The sequence below is a fragment of the Narcine bancroftii genome, chromosome 5, assembly GCF_036971445.1.
Source record: "Narcine bancroftii isolate sNarBan1 chromosome 5, sNarBan1.hap1, whole genome shotgun sequence".
Classification (NCBI taxonomy): Eukaryota; Metazoa; Chordata; class Chondrichthyes; order Torpediniformes; family Narcinidae; genus Narcine; species Narcine bancroftii.
In genome coordinates, this window is record NC_091473.1 from 16,855,736 (window position 1) to 16,878,624 (window position 22,889).

Genomic DNA, 22,889 nt, shown 5'->3' on the forward strand with positions numbered 1-22,889 from the left:
CTGAATAAATGTGAAGTGATGCACTCTGGAGGGTCAAACTTGAGGGCAGAGTAAGTGGTTAAGTTTCTTAAGTGCTGAGGAACAGGGATTGTGGGATCCTGGTCCATAAAGCCCTCAAAGTTTCTGTACCAAGTTGACGAGGTGGTTAAGAGAGTGTATGGTGTACTGGCATCATTTCAGAGAATTGAGTTCAATAGTCATGAGGTAATGCTTCAGCTGTATAAAATCTGGTTAGACCACACTTGAAGTATTGTGCTCAGTTCTGGTCACCGCATTAAAGTAATGACATGGAAGCTTTGGTGAGAATGCAGAGGAGATTTACTAGAATGTTCTCTGGATTGGACAATCTCTTATGAGACCAGGATGACAGATGGGCTTTCCTTTTTGGAGCAATAAAGGATGAGAAGAGACTTAATAGAGATGCATATGATTTTGAGGGGCTTGGATAGGTTGGACAGCCAGCACTTGGGGCATCAATAGCAAATATCTAAGGACATCGGTGAAAAGTGAGTAGAGGGAAGATTAGCATAACGTTATGGGCTGAAGAGTCTGTGCTGTGCTGGAATGTACTGTGCTGGAATGTTCTGTTCCCAGAGGATGAAGAGATGATTCAACTTCTGACCAATCAACTGTACGTAACCTTGTCAATAAGTGCTGATTTGGTAAGCACCCAGTTGAACTTTTCTGCCCACTCTCTCTTCAAAAAAATGTGCTCAGGAAAATGCCTTGACGTCAATATTTTGTGACTGCACCTTCATGCTGGTGCAGAAATTGTCAGATGTTGACTTGGTGTGGTGTGCTGGGTGGAGGGCCTACTGAGCCACAGGAGACTTGTTGAAAATGGACACAGTCACCTGTTGTGTTTGGTGAAGGAGTGGCCTGTGAGTTGTACCAGTGTACCATTCACACAGAACTTTGCCTTGCTGGTAAGTGTGCAGAGGATTTCCAATTGCACCAGAAAATCAGTAAAGTGCCCAGACCAATTCCCCACTGGGTGCACACTTCTCTTTGTGTTGCAGTTGTATGAGATGTTGGTGAGGCTCCAATTGGAGGATTGTATCTTTCTTGGCGACAGGTGAGGTTCTGAGACTGGAGAATGGCTAATACTATGCCTTTAGTTCATGAAGGGCTGTAAGGACAAGGTGGGGAGCTCAGGTCGGTGAATGGGCAAGTTACTGGAGACTACTCTGTGGGACAGGATCTGCCTGAATCTGGAAAGGTGTGGAGTATCAGGGACAGACAGCAAGAATGGGGGATTGACTCCTGAATGGAGTTTGTGACCAAGAGGAGTGATGAGAGCAGGGTGGTAGATGTAGTCTACATGGACTTTCAGCTTGGTCCCACATGGTAGGCTGGTCTGGAAGGTCAGATCACATAGGATCCAAGATGAGCAGGTCAATTGGGTACAGAATAACTTGGCAGAAGAATTCAGCAGGTGTTGATGGAGGGTATGGTGCAGATGGGAGACCTGAGACCACTAGAGAGCAGCAAGGATTGGTGCTGGGTCCATTTCTTGTCAAACATATTTAGGTGTGGAACAGTGAGGAATATTCAACCAGTCAGTGGGCAAGTAATGGCAGGCAGAATTTGACAAATGCAAAGTGATGGATTAGGAAGTTAAACCAAAATAGGACCTGCAAAATGACAAGGCACTGAGTTCAGAGATTGAGGGGGTACAGGTACACTGTTCCCTGCAAGTGGCTACATGGGTAAAGGATGAGGGAGGTATTTGGAATGCTTTATCAGTCAGGACATCAAATATAGTAGCTGAGATATTGTTACAACAGTGCAAGATGTGGGTGAGACCACATGTGGAATACTGTGCATTTCTGGTCAAGCTAGAAAAGTAGAAAGCTTTCATTAAGATTTGCTTGGGATTAGAGGTTAATTTACAAGAAGAGGCTGCATATGTTCGGAATTTTCTCCCTGGGGAGAAAGAGCTAGAGGGGTGACCTCATGAGGTTTATAAAATCATCAAGGATATAGTTAACGTGGATTGTCCTGATAAAAGGTCCTAGACCTACGCAGCAGAGGTTAAAGGCAAGAAGTGTAGTACCCAAACATGCTGGAGAAACTCAGCAGGTCACTCAGCATCCATGAAAAGTAAAAGGCAGTCAAAGTTTCAGGCCTGTGGGCCCAAAGCAGGGTTACCAGTGGTTTCTGTGTGTCAGCAGATGAGTACAGCCCATGAGAAACACAAATAGTGCACAGGCTGGAATCTGTACCCAAACATGCTGGAGAAACTCAGCAGGTCGCATAGTATCCGTACTTCCTTGGGTTGCTGCGTGATCTGCCAAGTTTCTCCAGTACATTTGTGCATTGCACTTAACCTCAGCATCTGCAGACTTTCTTGTTTAACAGACTTGCTGGAGGAACTCATCAGGTCGGGCAGTATCCACTGATGGAAATGGGCAGTCAACATTTCAGGCCTGAACTCTTTATCAAGGCTAAGATGATACAACAGAAAAGGCTAAGATGATACAACAGAAATTGCATGTACAAGGGAGAAAGATGGAGAGGGGACTTGGTCTTGGACAGAAGGAGTGAGCCCATGGTTTTCTTGTGAGCTTCTCATTCACACCTGAGCTTCATCACAGATCCACCACAAGGTTGGCCAAGTTCCTGTCGTGTTTCCCAAGGAGGGTGCTGTAGACTCCACATCTCGACAGATCCAAACATGAAGACAGAGTTCATGAAAACACTTTTTATTGAAACAAAAGGTATGTTGGGTAGCTAACCATGCAAATTGCAAGGTGAGGAAAAATGAGGGGCTCCATTGGCCTATCATATCCGTTCATTAATTATCTATGTGAGGATGAAATTGGATGGTTTGCTGGTGAGGCCTTCATGAGATGAGTTATAAATGTTCTGCTAACTCCCATTTAAACCTGTCTGGCTGGTGATGCAGTAAAGCCTGAGAACAGGTCCTGCCCTGGTCTCTCCAGACCATTGGTTCTGAGGCAAACAACGTAGCCAGTTAAAAGTGGTTTTGCATAGATCCTGTCACCTCTTGGTGGCATGGGATGTGGAGGGAGCTTTCCCAATGAGGCAGGGGCACACCTATGTGAACACATGGAGTTGGAGGGGGATTCCCCAACATGGCAGGGGAATTTCCCATGTGAACATGGAGATAGGTCTGTAGCTGATGTGGACGGTTTAATTAGATCTGTTTATTGATCAAAACAATTTGTCAAATGGAAGTATTAATAACCAGAGCTGGTAGGTAATGGTGGGAGACCAAAGCAAGTTTGGTACAGCAGGTGAGCTGGTACAGTGAGCTCAATCCCCAAAGTCAGCTGCTGTAAATAATCTCGCAATACAAAAACAACCATCATCCCATTTACCACTTCTGATTCAAGTCTGAGGCCAGAAATTAATCCCTGAGAATTTCATTCCACAATGAGTGTTAACTTTCACCTTCTCTTGTGGAATTCTTGCTGTGTTCCTTCGGTTAAAAAGCCACCTGTAACCATCTCCCTCCTCGCCACTCATCCTTAATTATTTCAGCCAGCTGTCCCACCACTCACAGCTCTTCCCTGGAGCTGGGCCATAGCCTTTTTAAAATTTAATGGTAACAGGCCCTTCCAGTCCACGTCCATGCTGCCTAAAGACACCATGTGACCAATTAACCTTTTAATCCCCACACATCTTTGGAACATGAGCGAAACTGGAGCATCCAGAGGAAACCCATGCAGGTCACAGGGAGAATGTACAAACTGCTTGCAGGCAATACAGGATTGAACCAGGGTTGCTGGTACTGTGATAGCAGCACACTAACTGATTCTACAACCGTGCCATCCCATTCAAAGGATCTCCCTTCCTCAATCTACCTTCCCACCCACCCCAGTGCTGAACTTGAAACTTAAGGCACACACTAATGATCAACCCCCCCCCCCCCCCCACCCCCACCTGTCCCAGACACGAGAGCCCAAGGAATCGAGTGCCTGCAATGAGTCAATGCTGCCACATCAGTGTTGTGGGGCTGGTCCACAGCTCCATGCCCTGGCGGAGCAAGTGAAAGGGCAGCCTGCTGTAGTGAGGACCTGTTGTGGATGAGCAGGTTCTCATGTAGTCAGTCTGCAACCTCTCACAGGCTATGCCTCACTACAACACTCATAAATGTTGTCCTCCATCAGTGCAATGACTTGTTCGAACTTGTGCTGCATTTGCATGCGTCTGGTCACTGAGTTTGATTCCAAGGCATTCATCACCTGGAGGGGACAGAAGAGGGAGAGCTTGAATATTGAACTTAACCTGTGAACCGCCAACAGCCCTGAACATTCACAAAGGGGACTTTCTGAAACACTCCACTGGTTTGAACACAATCTACTGGTGAGCTGGATGCTGCAATGGTGTTGGAGCCTTCATGGGAGCTCTGTGAATTTGTGTAGATGGACACGACCAAGTGGGTGGCTGGGTCAAGCACATAGTTTTTCAATGTGTGGCCAAGCAACAAAGGGATTGCACTTGACTGTGTCCTGCACTGAGTGAGACACCACTCCCCTATATCCTCCCAATCTCTATCTTCCTACAGATAATGCAGCAAGTGGCTGAGAGTGAGACGAATGCCAGTCAGGTATACTGTTAAAGGAGCAAGCCTGCCTCTTTTTAATGACTTGGCTTGCTAAAGTAATTGGCTCAGCAGAGCTTAAAGTTTGGTGGCCTTACCTGACTGCGATACCGCTTTGCGTATTTATAGATTTCAGCCATGGCAAATTTGGTGTTAAACTCATTCTGGTGTTTCTGTAAAGAAAATAAAGGCATTGTTTAAAGAGTTGGTGCACTTCATACTTGGAATATTGTGTTCTATTCTGGTCACCTGAAAAGGAAGCAGGTAGAAGTTTTGGTGGGGGTGCAGAAGAACCAGGATGTTGCCTGGATTGGAGCAATGAAGGATGAGAATTTGACTTAACAAAGGTGTTGTGCGCAAGTGCAGTGGAAAGACTGAGATGACTGGCTATGAGCTTATTTGCACAACTGATTTAAGGCTGGCCTCGGCCTGCCCCTAGTGTTCTGGAACTTGCGTCACGCTGACATAATTGCACACGTTCTTCCAGTCTGGACCGGAAGAAAAAAAATCCCACGATGCCATATTTGCTGCGGCTGCCCACTGACTACACGTGACAAGTGGGACCGGTTTGCTGCTACAACTGTGCATTGCCACACACTCCCCCACCAAAGAACTGGCACTGGTGTTTTTGCGATGCGTCAAGAGTGAGATTTACTGCAATAGCCTGGATATGGGGAATCAGGTAGCGGTTAGGTGTCTGTAGTCCCCACACAATCTCCAGCTGCCATTGGACTTGGACACCAAGTGGAGGGGTGAGGCCCATGGGCTGTCAGACTGGAGGATGATAGAGTTCTTCCATGCGCATAAACTCTTCCTTGGCGACGTTGAGTGTTTCAGGGGCCAGACGTGTACTGGCAGGCCTGCGGTTGCAATATGATGCTGGATGCTGTGCTTCGACAAGGCGACGGTAAACTGGAGGCACAGGATGGATGGATAGCTAGCAAGCAGGCAGCTGTATTGGCCGTATGGAGTCTCCACTGAGGCGAGTTGGGTAGTTAGCTCATTGGATGTGCCGAGGGGCACTGCCTGGAAAGTTTCTGCATGGACCAGTTGTCTTCCCTGGCAGTCCACCAGTAGAGAGTGGGCACGCAGGAAATTGGCACTTAGCAGAGGCTTGTCCATAGAAACCAGTGTGAATGATCAATTGAAAATAGTCTTGCTGAAATGCAGAGGAATGTTATTTGCCAAAAGTTTTAATGGTGGTGCTGTTGGCTGCCTACAGGATAGGCCCATGAGGTCTCAAGGTGACATCAGGGGAATGAAACTTATTTCTGCCCCTGTGTCCACAAGAAACTTACAGCCCGAGATCTTGACCCAGATGTGAGTAGGCTGCTCAGTCGGCCAGCTTCCATGGCCATTAACGTCAGCTGGCCATGTCATTTCCTGGAAAATGAGCACGGCTGGCGGCCTCCCACTGATGGTAGAAAAACCATTTTGGCTCAGGCCTTTTAGGTCTTGGGTGGGGGGGGGGGCTGCTCACGTGTTGGGCTAGCCTTGGGCAGAGGTCTTGTAACGTGGTAGAATGTGTCTATGGGCTGACGCTTGGAGCGGTAGAGAACATCTCTTGCAGTGACCCTACTGGGTGGCTGAAATCCGCATCAGCTTGTTAGAGCCTAATATCTTCCGGCTTGTGGCCTTCTGACAGGGTGAGCATCTCATCTAAGAGGGCGGATGGAGTCCTATCCCCTAGGTCGTCAAAGCGAAGGAGCCTAGTGCCTCTCACGTCGTGAAAGGGCGTATGTGCTAATGAAGAGGTTTTTAAGAACAATGTATTTACCTTACTCTGTCAGTGCCTGGAGGAGGTCATCGGCTCGAGAGGCGGCTTCCTGGTCGAGCGAGCTGACGACAGAGAAGTATTTAGTCGAATTGGATGTTCTGTTTAATCTGGAACTGGGCCTCCGCTTGGCCAAACCAAGTGCGGGGCCTGTTAGTCCAGAAGGTCGGCAGTTTAACACAATGGCGCCTCAGGCTGCAGGGTCCATTATGCCAAGTCTTCAGAACGTGGAGACTCGTTGGGGTTACCAGTTTGGTGTGTTGTGTATGAGCACAGCGAAAAGACTGAGAAATTTGGCTGCAAGCTCATTTAGCCCAACTGATTTACTTTGAAGTTTGCAGGCTGTCCTCTGCCTGCCTCTTGCGTTCTGGAACTTGCGTCACGCTGAAGTAAGCGCACGCGCTCTTCGGGTCTGGACCAGAAGAGAAGGTCCCGTGGTGCCATCTTTGCTATAGCTGCCCCACTGACCATGTGTGACAAGCAGGGCTGGTTTGCTGCTACAACTACTTGTGTCACCACAGTACATAAAATTGAGGGGCCCAGATGGGGTGGACAGCCAGCACCTTTTTCCTGGGGTGACCATAGTAAATCCAAGGGACATCTGTTTCAGGCAAGAGGAGGACAGTTTAAGGGAGATATCAGAGGTAAGTAATTTTACAGATTGGTGGGTGCCTGGAATACATTGCTGGGGTGGTGGTGGAGGCTGGTACAATAGGGACATGGATGCAAGGAAAATGGAGAATTAGAGGTGCGCGGCTGGGAAGGGTTCTATTATTGTGGAGTAGGTTTACATAGTTGGCACAGCATTGTGGGCCAAATGATGAGCTTGGAACCACCTACATGGAGTATGTAGTGTGATTAGCCAATAGAACATCGCAGATCTTTTGGCCCACAATGCTGTGCCGAGCTATGTAAAGCTACATAATGACCTCCCACCCACAACCCTCTATTTTCCTTGCATCCATGTACCTACCTAAGAGTATTTGAGTGCCCCTATTGAACCAGCCTCGAGTTCTCTCCACCAAAGATTTTCGAGATCTGAAGGAATATCCTATTCCCAGGAATGCTGATGAAGCATGTCCCTTGAGCAGAGATGATAGGTGGATGGGTTCTGCACACTGCATTGTCCTTACCCGGGATTCCTCTGCCAGATGTGCATTCATCTCCTGTTCGCTCAGTGTGATCATTTCCTGGATTTCTCTGTAATACTTCTGCACAGCCTTCTTGTATTCAGGGATTTCTTTTGCATACAAGAGCTTATTTGTTGGTGAATCCTAATGAAAGGAAGAAAAGGTTATCCTAAATGTTACACAAAATTGCCTTTCATCAACAGTTGTTCTTTGGGATGTGGGAAACTGCTGGCAAGGCCAACATTAATAGTCAGTTCTGAATAGTGTCCTGTCTGGCCACATCAATGTGTGGGAGGGTAGCAGCAAAGAAGCATCAGACTGGAATTCAATACAGAGTATCAGCAAAACAGCTGAGAAGGTCATTGGGGCCTCCTTTTCCTCTATCGACCACATTCACTGGGAGCATTACTTAAAAAGGACTTGAAGAATTATTAAGGATCTTTTCCATCTGACACACAGTATTTTTGACCCACTACAATCTGGAAGGAGGTACAAAGCAACAAAATCAGAACTGCCAGGGTGGAAAATGGCTTCTTCCCACAGGCTGCGAGATTGATGAACAGTGCCCTATAACCAAGTAAATTATCCCAAAATATTTATATGGAGGGTCAAGACCTACAGGGAAATGACAGAGATGTGTAAAAGGCAGCGTTGATAACTGTGGACTTCAGTGGCATGTTGTTATTGCAAAGAGAGGAAGAAAGTGATTTTTCTTTCTCATCTGTCTGCTTCTGGCCCATTGAGGAAGGTGGTATGTGTGGCTGGACTTGAACCTAGAGGATGGGGTGGAGCAAGGATCACTGTGGGAGCATCCAAAATCTGGAAATAATAGAAAAGAGATAAATATAGCCATTTAGAGGTTCCATTTCAACAGGGATGACAACAGGTTTGGCTCAGATAAATTGGAATCGAAGCTTGGCATTAGGCAATGGAATGTCTTTAAGTTGGAGATGGTTTTGGGGATATTCCTTGAGGGAAAAGGCCAGGGAAATTAAACCTAGAGGTCCCTCGATGACCAAAAAATGCATGCTAAAATAGGAAATAAAATAAGGTGAGGAGCACATTAAAAATATCTGGTTGTTAACCCAAGGGAGAACTGGGCTTATCACAGAAAGTTCAGGATGGGGAAGGGGCATTGAGTATAGGAGTTTGGAGGTTGTGATGAAGATGTACAAGATATTGGTGAGGCCAGATTTGGAGTATTGTCTGCAGTTTTGGTCAACCTACTACAGGAAACTTATCAATAAGATAGAAAGCGTTCAGAAGAGATTTACAAGGATGTTGCTGGGACTTGAGGAACTGAGTTACATGGAAAGGTGAACCAAGTTAGGACTCTATTCCCTGAAGCATCAGAATGAATGAGGGGAGATTTGATAGAGATATACAAAATTATGAGGGGTGTAAAGTATATGCAGACTTTTTCCACTGAGGTTGGGTGAGACATGAACTAGAAGATGTGGGTTAAAGGTTAAAGGGGAAATATTTAAGGGAAACATTAGGGAAATTTTCTTTCACACAAAGTGTTTGGAGTATGGAATGATCTGCTAGCTGAAGTGGTGAATTTGGGCTCAATTTTGACAGGTACCTGGAAGGAAGGGGTATAAAGGGCTATGGTCCAGGAGCAGGTCAATGGGACTAGGAAGAATAATAGTTTGGCACAGGTCTGAAGGGGCTGTATCTGTGCTGTAGTGTTCAATGGTTCTATGGAGGTAGTAAGAGAGCCAAAAAGATAGCAACAGGAAAACCTGTTGGTAAGCAGAAAGGAATCCAAACGTATTCCATGGGCATTTATACAGTTTGTGGGTTGTAGGAAGAGACAGATGGCTGGTATGAGATCAAAAGGATTCCCAGGGATAGGATTTATTTATTTTTTTCACATTATCAAAGTGGTGGCCAGATTAGGGACAGCCGATGTGTCATTTTTTCCAGTTTCACTGGGATTTTTGAGGAGGTGACAAAGATGGATAATGAGTGGGGCAGTGCATGCTGTCCACATGGACTTTAATAAGATATTTGACAAGGTTCCTCATGGTAAGCTGAATCAAAAAGTGCAGATGCAAGGGATCCATGGTGAATTGATAGATGGGATATGGAATTGGTTGTCTGACACAAGATACAGGGCAGTGATGGAAGGGTGTTATTCGGGCTGGAGCCTGTGACCAGTAGTGTTCGGCAGGGATTGGAGTTGGGACATGTTGTTTGTGGTGGATATAAATGACTTGGATGAAAAAATAGATGAATGTTTAAAATAAAAAAAAATAAAGCAGATGATACAAAGATTGGTGGAGAGTGTAGAGGGTTATCCTGGACTCTCAACACCCCTTCTTTAGTCAGGAAGGTGCAGCAAGGAGGCTGAGGAGGGCAAGGCTATCGGCCCCATCTTGACAACATCTCATAGGAGCACAACTGAGAATGTCCTGTCTGGCTGCATCATTTTGTGGTACGATATCTGCAAAGCATTAGACCAGAAATCAATGCAGAGCATCATTTTAACAGCCAAGAGGATCACTGGGCCTCCCTTGCCCCTATAGATGTCATTTGTTGGTATCATTGTTTAAACAGGGCTCAGGGAATTATAGAAAACCCTTTCCATCCAGCACACAATATCTTCTATCCACTACCATCAAGAAGGTGGTACAGGAACATCAAAATCAGAACTTCCTGACTGGTAAGTAGCTTCCTCCACAGACTGAGAGATTGATGAATAGTATCTTATAACTGTGAAAGTCATCCAAATATTAATATATTTATTATTATTATTTGTGATCTTTATGGTGTATTGTTTTGTGTGTGCAACAAGGTTTGGTGAGATGCTGTTTTGTTGGGTTGTGCATGTATAGTCAGATGATAATAAACTTGAAATAGCTGGTGGAGTTTCATCCTGACAAGTATAAGGTGTTACATTTTGGGGGGTCAAATGTAAGGGGAATGTGGGTGGTTTATAGCAGAACTGAAAATATTGACCAGCAGAGGGATCTGGAGATCCAATCCCACAGCTCATTGAAAGTGGTCACACACTTTAGTTGGGTGGTCAAAAAGGTGTATGGGTGAGCATTGATTATAAAATAAGGTTACATTGCAGCGATATAAAACTTTTGTTAGGCTGTACTTAGAATACTGTGTGCAATTCTGGTCGCCCCATTACAGGAAAGAAATCAAGGCTTTGGAAAGGGGACAGAAGAGGTTTACCAGGATGTGGTTGTGTTTAGAGGGGATGAGTTGTGGGGAGAGGTTGGACAAACTTGGGTTGTTTTCTCTTGAGCATCAGAAGCCGAGGGGAGATTTAATAGTTTACAAAATCATGAGAGGATCTGATAGGGGGACAGTCAGAATCTTTTCCCCAGGGTAAAAGCGTCACACAGTAGGATACATGTTTAATGTGAGGGTGGAAGGTTAACAGAGATGTGGGGGACAAATATTTGAATGGGAGAGTGGTGGGTGCCTGAAACGGGCTGCCAGAGTCAGTGGTGGAAGTAGGAGCTTTTAAGAGGCTTCTGGATAGACATGAATTTTAAGTGGAGGGAGATCTATCGGGTGCAAGAAGCAGAGATTTAGTTTGATTTAGATTTCATGTTCAGTACAGACATGCAAGGAAAATCTGTTCTTGTGACTGAGGTCTTTAATGAATTGCTGGGATATAATGGAGACCGATTCAAATAATGGCATTGAAAGGGAGCAGGCTAAGGATCTGAAAGGATTTGCAGGGCTATGAGGGAGTAAGACAGGGGCTGGATTCAAATGGACTCATCCATCCTGTAACTCACTCTTAACATTGCCTCTGCAAACCAATCACACGTGATGTAGGTTGTAGCCTGCCCGCTTGGATTCAGCATAAACTGACGTTGTACCTTGCCCAGCTGTAGGTCTGAGATGGAGCAGGCATCAATGAAGGCCTGGGCTATGACTGAGAGACATGCATCCATGTGGTCTGTCTTCTCGATGTCAAATACAAACTGAGGATTCTTCAGGATATTCACCCAGAACCGCAGTGGTAAGCTGAAAGAGGAGAAAACAGGACCTGAGTTGGAGTTGAACAAAAATATGCAGACATGTGAAAGAGAAACTCAGTAGGTATGAACATCCACAGGATGTTAGGCCTGACTGGACTTGTGTGAGCTCATTTGACTGGTTAAGAACACAGAGGGAGCACATCTGGAGAAGAGCCACTGTTCACAGACCCACACACACTCCGGACCATATCAACCTGGCCACGGTGTTGACAAGGAACCTGTCGGAACAGCATTTTGAGGAGAAACCACAAGTACAGCAAGACCGAGTGAGCTCTGGTACAGGAGCTGAGTACTGCTTGGGACTGATGTTACAATCTGCACATTGTGTTATGGTACATCAGGACAGTGTAAAATTGCCAGGTCATTTACTTGATGTCCAGATGTGGAGGGCATTTGGGTCCACATTTCTCTCACCAGCTTGTTTTCTATTTACATATCCAATATGTCCCGCAGTTTTCCAGGTGTGAAAAATGCCTGTGTCAATGTCTCTCTCAATTGCCTGTCTTTTTGCCAGATGTGGACAATCTGGCTCAATGCCACGTCTGATTTCCAGATGTGCAGGGTGTCTGGCTCAGTGACGGACCAGTTTACATTGTAGATGTGTGCTTGTCTGCTTCATTCTCACCTGTTGGTTTTCCAGATGTGCAGGGTGTCTGGGTCAGCAGTGCCCCGTTTCTCCGCTTGCTCCTCCAGGAAATCAAAGAAATATTTCACAGCGAAGGGTGGTTTGACTGCATGGATACTGAGCACCGCACAGAACAAATCATCCAGGAACTTCTGCAGCGTTCCCTGGAATGAGGAGTGGAGACACCAATAAGGACAAAGGTGTTTTGGGGTGAGGAGGGAATCAGTGCAGTATGCAAAGGATCCAGGTTAGTGGCATGTGGAGCACGTGAGTGGGCAGGGGAGATGGTGCAGGGGGCCCTGCTGGACTGTACAGGTGGTGAACCAAGAAACGTTCAATGCCTTGGCAGTAACATCCTGGTGAGGACTGTGTCAGGAGGCACACCTCACCTGGAACAGTGAGAAGCTGTTGGTTCATCAGTAAGCCTGACCACATTATTTCATACAAGTACCAGTTCTGGGTTTTGTGATGTATATCAGGCTGGGACAGTGAGAATTTTTAAGGTTAATTGAAGCCTGTATACTTTCAGTGATCGGCGTATTAGTAAAGATTAAGTTGCACTAAATTGTGGTCAGAGTGCTTTCTTTATCCACAACGTCTGATCACTCCCTATACAGGCAGAGGGGTAATACTGCAGATCATGGATCCTGGTGCAGTAAGGTATTGGTGGGTGGGGATATACTGTAGGCCATGCATTACAGATTGGGGTCCCTGCCCCTTCTAGATAGCACGGTAATTTGGATGGCACACTTAGCCTGGTGGTTAGTGCAACACTATTACGGCACCGGTGACCTGGGTTTGAAACCACCGCTGTCTATAAGGAATTTGTACATTACCCTGTGTCTCCATGGGCTTCCTCCCACCCTCCAAAACATACTGGGTTGGTAGGTTGATTGGGTGGCATGGGTTTCATGAGCTGAAAGGGCCTTCTACTGTGTTGTTAAAAAAATTTTTTTAAAGCTTAAATTTCTTCACATTTGTTTTTTGTACAAGCAGTTTTACTTAGATCACAGCAGTCTTTTGCACTGACAGAATCTGCAAACCAGCACATGCACACGAAGATACACACAAGGTCCAGGCCAGGGGGAGCAGGGATTCATTGTGGCTTCAACATTAGTCCACGGCATAAACCCCTCACCTTGGTGGAGAGTAGTCGAGTCAAGTAAATCTCTGGCAGAACCTTCTTCCGCTGGCTGTGTTTGTGTGACCGGCTGGTTTCTACCAGCTCATCATTAGGAAGCACCTGGTGTGGAGTAAGAAATGTGATTACTCCATGATAACATCACAACGTAGAAGCAAACCTACTCCATAACACTTTAGCCTTTCCTTACCTCACACCTATAACCCTCCATTTTCTGACATCCATGAGTCTTTTGAATGGCCCTATTACACCAGCCTCCTCCAATACCCCCAGCAATATATACTAGCCAAACACTGCTCTGTGTATTTAAAAAAAACTTCCAACATCTCCCTTAAACTTTCCTCCACTCACCTTAAATCAGTGGTTCTCAACCTTTTTCTTTCCTCTCACATACCACTTTAAGTTATCCCTACAATATCAGTGCTCTGTGATTTAGTAAGGGATTGCTTAAGGTGGAATGTGAGTGGGAAGGGAAGGTTGAGAATCACTGCTCTAGACCCAATTGTTTGAAACATTTTGCTTGAGAAAAATTGTCATTGGCCCATTTCCTTTGGAGTTGTGAAACCAAGCACAGAACGAGTCAATTAGGTACGATTAAAACAGTGGTTTTTAAACTTTCCACCCACATACCATCTTAAGCAATCCCTTACTAATCACAGAGCACCATTGACATAAGGAATACTTAGTGGTATGTGAGTGGAAAGAAAAAGGTTGAGAACCACTGCTTTGATGTTTTCTGGTATTTGCTTTTGTCACCCCAGGAAAAATGTGCTGGCTGTCCACCCTATCTACACCCCTCATAATCAGGCACCTGATGTAATTGATAGATACCGGATAAGTGTATTTTCCGGTTGCTTGAGACTTACTCTTACAATGCCTAACTAATACATCTGCATCCTGTTAAAGACAAAAGACAAAAATTCTATACTGTACTTGCACTGAACAAACTTCACTTGCATGAATATATAAACCTTAAAGCATTTTACTTTATTTTCAATCACATTCTTTGAAAATATTTAACTTGCTGTATCTGTAGGTTCCTTCCCCCCTCCACAGAGCTGCCCAAAAGTCGAACAATAAAAGTTTACAAATAAAGCCTCTGACTGGGGTGACTCTTACTAAGCAAGGATAAGGAGATACTTTGAGGGTAACCCCAACAGCGAGCAGCATCAACTAGGTCTTCATCCTGGGTAATGTGATTTTATTCAAACGGCTACAATGAGCAAAGCATGACCAAGGCACTCTACTGGCTAAATATTTGATCTTCACCAAAGGTTTGTGTTTCTTCAAAGAATGTTTACCTTTACAATTTTAAATTTGTGTATTTTTACCTATTATTTTATTCATATTCAATTAATTTTTTAAAATTTATTTTCCTCTATTTTTGCTGGTTGCTTGAGGCTCCGGCTGCTTGAATTCCGGACCCCAGGGGTTTTATTGTACCTCTATTAAGTCACCTTTTATCCTTCATCACTCCAAAGAAAAAAAAACTCTGGTTCTGTCAGCCTTGCTTCTATGTTATCCAACGTCCCTGACCACATCCTTCCTGTAACAAGGCGACCAGAACTGAATGCAATACTCCTAGTGTGGCCTTGAGAGAATTTTAAGGAGCTGCCACATTACCTCACAGCTCTTAAACTCAATCCCACAACTAATGAAGGCCAGCACACATGATGCCTTCACATCGACCTTATTAACTTCTGCAGCAACCTTGGGGGATCTATGGACCTGGACCCCCTCTATTCCTCCACTCTGGTAACAATCCTACCATTACCCATGTACTCCATCTTTGTTCAACCTTCCCAAATGCATCACTTCACACTTATCAGATTGAACTCCATCTGTCACTTCTCTGGCCAAATCTGCATCCTGTCAATATCCTGTTGTAACTATCCACAACACCTCCAACCTCATGTCATCAGCAAATGTATTGACCCATCCCTCTACCTCAGTGGTTCTCAACCTTTTTCTTTCCACTAACTATCCACAACACCTCCAACCTTCATGTCGTCAGCAAATGTATTGATCCATTCCTCTACCTCAGTGGTTCTCAACCTTTTTCTTTCCACTCACATATCATTTTAAGTATTCCCTATGCCATAGGAACATGACATGAAGTAAGGGATTGCTTAAGGTGATATGTGGGTAGAAAGAAAAAGTTTGAAAACTACTGTATTAATTGTACCTAATTGGCTCATTACGTGCATGGTTTCATAACTCCAAAGGAAATGGACCAATGACAATTTTTCTCAAGCCAAATATTTCAGTAACAATTGGGTTTAGAGCAGTGATTCTCAATCTTCCCTTCCCACTCACATACCACCTTAAGCAATCCCTTACTAATCACAGAGCACCAATAGCATAGGGAATACTTCATGGTACGTAAGTGGAAAGAAAAAGGTTGAGAACCACTGCTGTACCTTTTCATCCAAGTCGTATATAAAAAATCACATAGAGCAGGACAGATCCCTACAGAACCCCACCAATCACTGACATCCAGGCAGAATACATTCCATCTACTATCTCCCTCTGCTTTCTGCAGGCAAGCTAATGCCGAATCCAAGCAGCCAAGTTCCTTCGATCCCATGCCATGCCTCAAGACTTTCTGAACAAGCCTACCATGGGGAAATCTCCAAATACACCACATCCACTGCCTGAACATGTTCCTGCACAACAATGAACTCCATCAAAATGAAATGTGCTCATTGGCCATTGAACTGGAATAATGGGGAGGTTGGAAACCCTTTAAACTAATGTGATTTACAAAGAAACAGAACAAATATAACAACCATCAAGATGAGGACAGCAAAGAAATGAATGAGCTAGATCAATTTTAGTCAGCGAAGGGACATGGTCAACAATAGTGAAAATCTTTGGTGCAGAATGACAAAACATTTTTAAAAATTATTTTCATTAGGACATAGTTGGAGACACACAGCAAAATGTTGGGGAAGAATGTTGCAGGAAGAGAGGAGATGGAGAGGTAGAGTGAGATGGGGACGGGGGAAAAAGTGAGACAGGAGGAGGATGAATGTTGTTTTGTTAAATCATATGATGGAATCTGTATGAGCATAACTCATGAACACGAAAGGGCAGAAATTGTTGGTGGGAATTGTCTTTAGGTCCCAAGCAGTTTAGTGATGTAGGTGACTGAATTAAACACAAGAGACCATTCCCACACCAACCTGTCCAACCTACTGCCAGAGTGAACAACACCTCATATGATGCTGGTGAAATTATAATAGATAACAAAGAGACGGCAGAGAAACTAAATGAGTATTTTGTGTCTTCACTGAGGAAGACAATAGCAATAATACCTGACAGTCAGAGGTCTCCGAGAATAAAATTAAGTACTGTCAAGATTACTCGAGAGATGGTGCTTAGTAAGCTAAATGGACTAAAGAGATCAGTCTCCCAGACTGGATGAGGTTCACCCACGAAGGAGGTGGCATTGGAAATAATTTTCAGGAAATCAATAGACTCTGGCATGGTTCCTGAGAATCAGAAGGTCACAAATGTAGTTCCGCTTTTTAAGAAAAGAGGGAGGTAGAAAAAAGGAAATTACAGGCCTATTAGTCTGATGTTGGTAGTTGGAAAGTTATTGAAGTTGATCCTCAAGGATGAGGTTATGATGGTGCATGGCATGATAGGTCCAAGTTGGCATGGCTTCATGAAGGGAAGATCCTGCCTGACCAACCTATTGGAATTTTTTGAGGAAATCTCAAGTAGGACGGTCAAGGGAGAGGCTGTGGATACAGTGTATTTGGATTTTCAAAAGGCCTTTGATAAAGTGCTGCTTAATAAGATGAGAGCCCATGGAATAACAGGAAAGATAGTAGATTGGGTGATAGGCAGGAAGAAAAATGTAGAAATAAAGTGATCCTGTTCTGGTTGGTTGCCAGTTACTAGTGGTGTTCTGTGGGGTTCGATTTTGGGGCGGCTTCTTTTTACAATGTATATTGATGATTTAGGTTATGGATTGAATGATTTTGTGGCTAAGTTTGCAGATGACACCAAAATAGATGGTGGAGTAGGAAGTGTTGAAGAAAGTGAAGGGTTGCAGAGAGACTTGGACAGCTTGGGGAATGGGTGAAGGAATGGCAGATGAGATACAATGTTAAGAAATGTATGTTTGTACATTTTGGAAGAGGAAACAAACAGGCAGATTATTATTTGGATGGGGAGAAAATTCAAAATTTGGAAGTACAAAGAGACGGTGGGGAGTGGGGGGGGGGGGTCCTCATGCAGGATAATCTAAAGGTTTGCCAACGGGTTGGATCAGCAGTAAAGAAAGTGAATGCTATGTTGGCCTTCATTTATAGGGGAATAGTGTATAAGAGTAAAGAGATGTTGATGAGGCTCTATGGGGCATGGATGAGACCTCATTTGGAGAACTGTGTGCAGTTTTGGGCCCCTTATTTTAGAAGAGAAGATTTACCAAGATGATTCCTGGAATGCAAGGGCTAACATGTGAGGAACATTTAGTAACTCTTGGACTGTATTAATTGGATATAGAAGAATGAGAGGGGAATCTCAGAAACATTTTGAATTATGAAAGGACTGGACAGAGTAGATATGAATAAGATGTTTGCATTGGTGGGTGAATCTAGGTTAAGAGGGCATCCATTTAAAACAGAGAAATTTCTTTAGCCAGAGGGTCATGGACTCTATTCTTCTGAGTCACTTCCATTCTACCCTCACCGTACCATTTTAACCCCTTGCTGCACCCATCTACATCCAGCTCCCCCCACTCCCAACCTTCGTTTCCTTCCCTTAGAGCTCTACCCATCACTTCTCAAGATACCACTACCATCTCTTATATTTCAGCCCCAGCAGCCTTTGACTTTCATAACCCATTCTCTCTCTTTTTCTTGTCTCTCCCTCTCTTTGGGGCATTTCTTCAGGTGAACCCTCAGCCTTGAGGCCGGTGACAGGAATGCATTGAAAATTATGAACACTCCTTTCAGGCAGCAGCTCTAAAAGACTGCTCCAGCATCCCATTCTTATCTAGAGGCACCCTCTGGATCTGATGGAGGTGGGGAGACTGGTGCCGCAGCGCCACTGTCATAAATATGTGGGATAGCAATGGCTGTCTTCCCTACCCATAATCCCCCACGCAGGAGAACTGCTCTGCGTTTTTCAGAACAGTTCCAGCTGCATGAGGGATTATGGGTAGGGAAGATTGCCATGCTGCATTTTGAACCACAGACAGCGGCCCTGAAGACTGAAGTGCTCAGTGAGGTGCCAGAGTGGCCAGCCACACTGTCTCAGCCTGGACCGGCTGGCCCCTGCCCCAGTTGGCCCCTGCCCCAACAGCCTCCGCCAACCTCCCCTTCTCAGAGGGGTGGGAGGCTGTCAGGTAACAGGGAGTTGGGTCACAGGCTGATTAAGTCATTAGCCTGCCCCTAAACAGCTGCTTAGTGCCACTGTACATTCAGGTGAGTTGGCAGAGCACAATGCTCCGCCGATTATCCCTCCCCGAGGAGGGTTAGCATCAGAGCCTTGGAGGCGCTCTCGACGCATTCAGGTAGGTAAGTATTTATTGGAGGGGGTATAATCTTTGCTTTTACTCAAAGGCATTTGGTCCACCTGAAAGGATCCGTCTGGCACCTGCCAATCAACTGCTCCTGTCCATCATCCTTCACCTGCTGCCGATTTACTGTCCAACCCCTCCCTATTCACATCATACTGCCTCTCTCCCCTCCACACTCTCAATCCTGATGAAGGGTTCCAGCTCAAAAAGTCGACCACACTTTTTCTCTTGCTGATGCCACTTGACCCGCTCCGTTCCTCCTGCAGATGGTGTTTGCTGCTAATAAATACTCTTTTTGTTCAGGAGACTTTAGGGAGAAGTGACAAAGACACGATTCGTCATTAGGATGAAGAATGAATTAGAATCAGAGGTCTAAATCTGAGCCAAGGAAACTCCAAGGCTTTGTGGAGGAGTTGGGAAAGGTCAGAAAGATGATTCTCTTTCAGTGGGGGAAACCCATCAGAAATGCCTGAAGGCAAGATCAGACGTGATATGAACACAGAAATATTACAGTGCCTGGTCTTGAGGAAGTACTTTAGTGTACCTTAAATATGTTTCAAAAAATCAAACGAGGATGTAGCTAATGTAATACACATATGTTCTGGATAAACTCAGCTGGTCACATAGCATCTGTAGGAAGTAATGTTTCAGGCCTGGGCGCTTCATCAGGTGAAAGCAAAAGCAGACAGGTGCCTGAATAAAAAGATGGGGATAAGGAGGAGGGAGGAAGGGGTAGAGAGAGGAACAGGTGGATACAGGTGGGAGGGTAGAAGAGAAAGAAGCTGAGAACTGATGGTGGGAAGAGGGTAGCTCTCTGATAGGAAAGGGAAGGGAAGGGATGGATCACTGGAGGAAAGAAAGAGACACGAGGGAGGAGATTGATGGAAAGTGGAGATGTTGATATTAATGCCAACTGGTTGGAGAGTGCCCAGATGGCGCTGTTTCTCCAATTTGTGACTGAGCTCAGTTTGGCAGTCCACAAGGCCATGGACAGACATGTTGGTGTGGGAATGGTGTGTGCAATTAAACTTGTTGGCCACTGAGAGATCCTTGCTGTTGCAGCGGTCAGAGCGAAGGTGCTCAATGAAATGATCTCTCACTCTGTATCTAGTCTCCCTGATGAGAGGAAACCACAACAGGAGCACCAGATGCAGTAGATGACCCCTGCAGTTTCATAAGTGAAATGTTGCTTCACTTAGAAGTCTGTTTTGGGGCCCTGAATGGTGGTAAGGGAGGAGGTGTGGGCATAAGTGTAGCATTTCTTGCAGTTATCGTGGTAGGTACTGAGGGGACCATTGGTGGGAAGGGATGAGGGGAATGAGTAGTTCTGGAGGGAGTGGTTCTTGCTGAAAATGGAGAGGGGAAGGGAGGAGAAGGTATGTCTGGTGATAGGGTCCTGTTGTAAATGGGATGAGGCTAAATGTCCTGTTGAAAGGTGAATGCAGGAGGAGGAGGAAGGATCATTTGATCAACAGGAAGGTGGTAAAGTTGCAGAGTGCTCTCAATAATAACATAAACATGAAGGAACAGCTTGCTTTGTTGTGGAAAACAGACCTTGTAAAATGTGTTGGAAAGGCAGAGACTTGAGCATTGAAGAAGCAACACGATAAAAAATAAAGCCAAATACATTTCAGAGGGAGAAAACTGTAAATGTTTGAAGTACATTAGCTGTCACAATTAACATATATTTTGGCATATGTCAAGACATAAAACCCTCAAAAATCACTCAAAAAATGGGGGTCGATTTGTATGCCGGATATATTTTTTGAGACCTTAAATTTGGGTCAATATCTGTTTGACTCTGATTTGGCATACAAGTCAACCCTGGAAGCACCAATTCGGTGTATTTAGTCAACTCTGGAAGCACCTCCCCACCTCTGACTGTTCTGTTCCCCGACACCTACCCTTCACCAGGAGCCTCCATAACCCACCCAGACATTCTACAATGATAGAGCCTAAGGTCCCCACTCCTACTCGGGAGTCTGAGGTCTCTGGTCCTGGCTGGTAAGATGAGATGTTGCCTGGATTGGAGAACAAATCATATGAAGGAAGGTTGACAGCTGGGGCTTTTCTCTTTGGAGAAACAAAGGCTGATAAGTGACTTAATAGAGATATGTAAGATTACAAGGGGCTTGGGTAGGTGGACAACCAGTATCTTTTTCCCAGTAGCAAATAACCAGAGGATGTCTGTGTTGTGGAACCAGTTAATACTGTGTGTATGTGCATGGCTGGCCTGCCCCTTGCTGATTGTACCCATGGCTCCTCCCCCTTGATTCTCCTGATAAAGTTGGCATCGCTTTAACGCCTCCCCCAGAACAAGTGCATCAGTCTGTTTAAGTGGAGAAACACTTAAAGGAGATGCCAAAGGTAATTTTTTACTCAGAATTGTGGGTGCCTGGAATGCATTGCGGGGAACGATGGTGGAGGCTGGTACAATAAGGACATTCAAAAGACTCTTAGATAGCATAAAATAAAAATATTCAAGTCAAGTTTATTGTCATCTGATTGTACAACCTGATGAAACAGCATTCTCCAGTCCTCAGTGCAAAACATGCAGACTCACAACCAGACATAACATACATACATCCAAACAATCAATAGAGCGTTATAGATGGGAAGTAGGGAAGGGTTAAAATGCTGTGACACAGGTCGGCTCATTGTAGTCCGAAGAACCTGTACTGTGCTGAAATGTTTTGTGTCCTCTGACCTCGGGATTTTGGCAGGAACGGGAAACTGATTGAAGGGAGAGCATGAGACGGAGCCTTGGAGAGTTTGAAGGTGGCCAGGAACCCTAGACCCTGAGAGGTGAATGAGTGCAGGGGTGTTAGTGAGCTTGGAGAAGACATTGGATTGTGGGCTTCAGAGAGACTAAAGGGACCAGGGGAAGTAGAGCCCAGTGTACCGCTGAATCACTGGGATTCCCAAACAGGACAGCAGATCAGCAGTAGTTCACAGCGATGGAAAGGACTGCTGTGGTCTGTCGAGAATATGGAACTTGAGTGAAACAGTGAGTAGCAAGAACATGACAGATTGAGGAGAAACTGTATAAACACGCGGTGCAGAAATGGAAGCATCTTATTTTTGGGATGGTTCCAGTCTGGACCAAAGCCAGCCCTGAGCTTGCATTGACACAGCTCACTAGCAGATGGCAGCTTGTGGGCCAGGTTCTTTGTCTTTGTGCCTTGATTCCTGACTCCACCAGGAAGATAGGAGGCCAAGTCAAGACTCTCTCAAGGATACCCATTGTCTCACCCTCGACATATTCTCTCACACCGAATCCCAGCCTGACCCTTCAGCCATGGAAAGGATGGGCTGCAAATGTGGGTAGACCACACAGAAAAGAGACGGAGGTACTCACCAAGTGGAAGTACTTTTCTGTGTCCAAGCCCTTCACTGTAAGACAATGAAATATTAAAACTGAGACTGAGAATATTAAAACTGTGATCAGCAAGTGGAAAATGCTGGGAGTGCACCCTGACCTTGTGCTGCCTGGGACATTCCCTTGGCCCCAGACTATAGGGAGAGGCATCGCCTCAGACACCATTATCTATGGGCTCTTTTTCCCATCCCAGCTTGGAGGAGGTCAGGAAAAGAAAACCCATGCTTTGACTGGGTAGCAAGTCTCCGACCTCTGTCTCTCTTCAGCTGGTTTCGGGCTCAGGACCAGCACGAGAGTGACACCACCAAGATCCAGTTGTGTGCAACACAGACAGGTCAACTTTCCTCCCAGAATCCCTGAACCCTTTGTCAGAATTCAGGAACAATATGCAGGTGGCTGGATTAAAAAGGTGAGGAAGGGAGGAAGGGAGGAAGGGGCAGGGGCAGGGAGAGGAGTACAGGTTGGTCATAAGCAGGAGGGCAGAAAAGAAAGAAGCTGAGAAGTGATGGGGAGAGGGCAGCTCTCTGATAGGAGAAGAAAGGGAAGGAGGTGGGAACTGGAGGAAAGGAGTCTGATTCCTGATGAAGGGCCCAGGCCTGAAACATTGGTCACCCTTCCTGTGGATGCTGTGTAATTTCTTGAGTTTCTCCTTCATATTTGTGTGTTGCACTTGACCCTGGCATTTTATCCCCAATGTATGTCCTCTGGCATTTCCCCTCTCCGCAAT

The 22,889-nt window shown here is 45.3% G+C and overlaps 1 protein-coding gene across 1 annotated transcript in view; it reads right to left on the reverse strand.

Moving 5' to 3' along the window:
• Nucleotides 1–3,888: 3,888 nt before the first annotated feature.
• The window catches only part of plxnd1 (plexin D1), a 116,130-nt gene continuing 97,129 nt past the window's right edge, over nt 3,889–22,889 (reverse strand). Inside the window, exons 30-36 of the mRNA XM_069936897.1 lie at nt 22,142–22,176; nt 13,248–13,352; nt 12,110–12,273; nt 11,323–11,470; nt 7,478–7,618; nt 4,669–4,743; nt 3,889–4,211 (exon numbers count right to left, since the gene is read on the reverse strand). Of these exons, the coding sequence (XP_069792998.1) occupies nt 4,095–4,211; nt 4,669–4,743; nt 7,478–7,618; nt 11,323–11,470; nt 12,110–12,273; nt 13,248–13,352; nt 22,142–22,176 (785 nt within the window). The 3' untranslated portion in view covers nt 3,889–4,094. The remainder of the gene's footprint in view (nt 4,212–4,668; nt 4,744–7,477; nt 7,619–11,322; nt 11,471–12,109; nt 12,274–13,247; nt 13,353–22,141; nt 22,177–22,889) is intronic.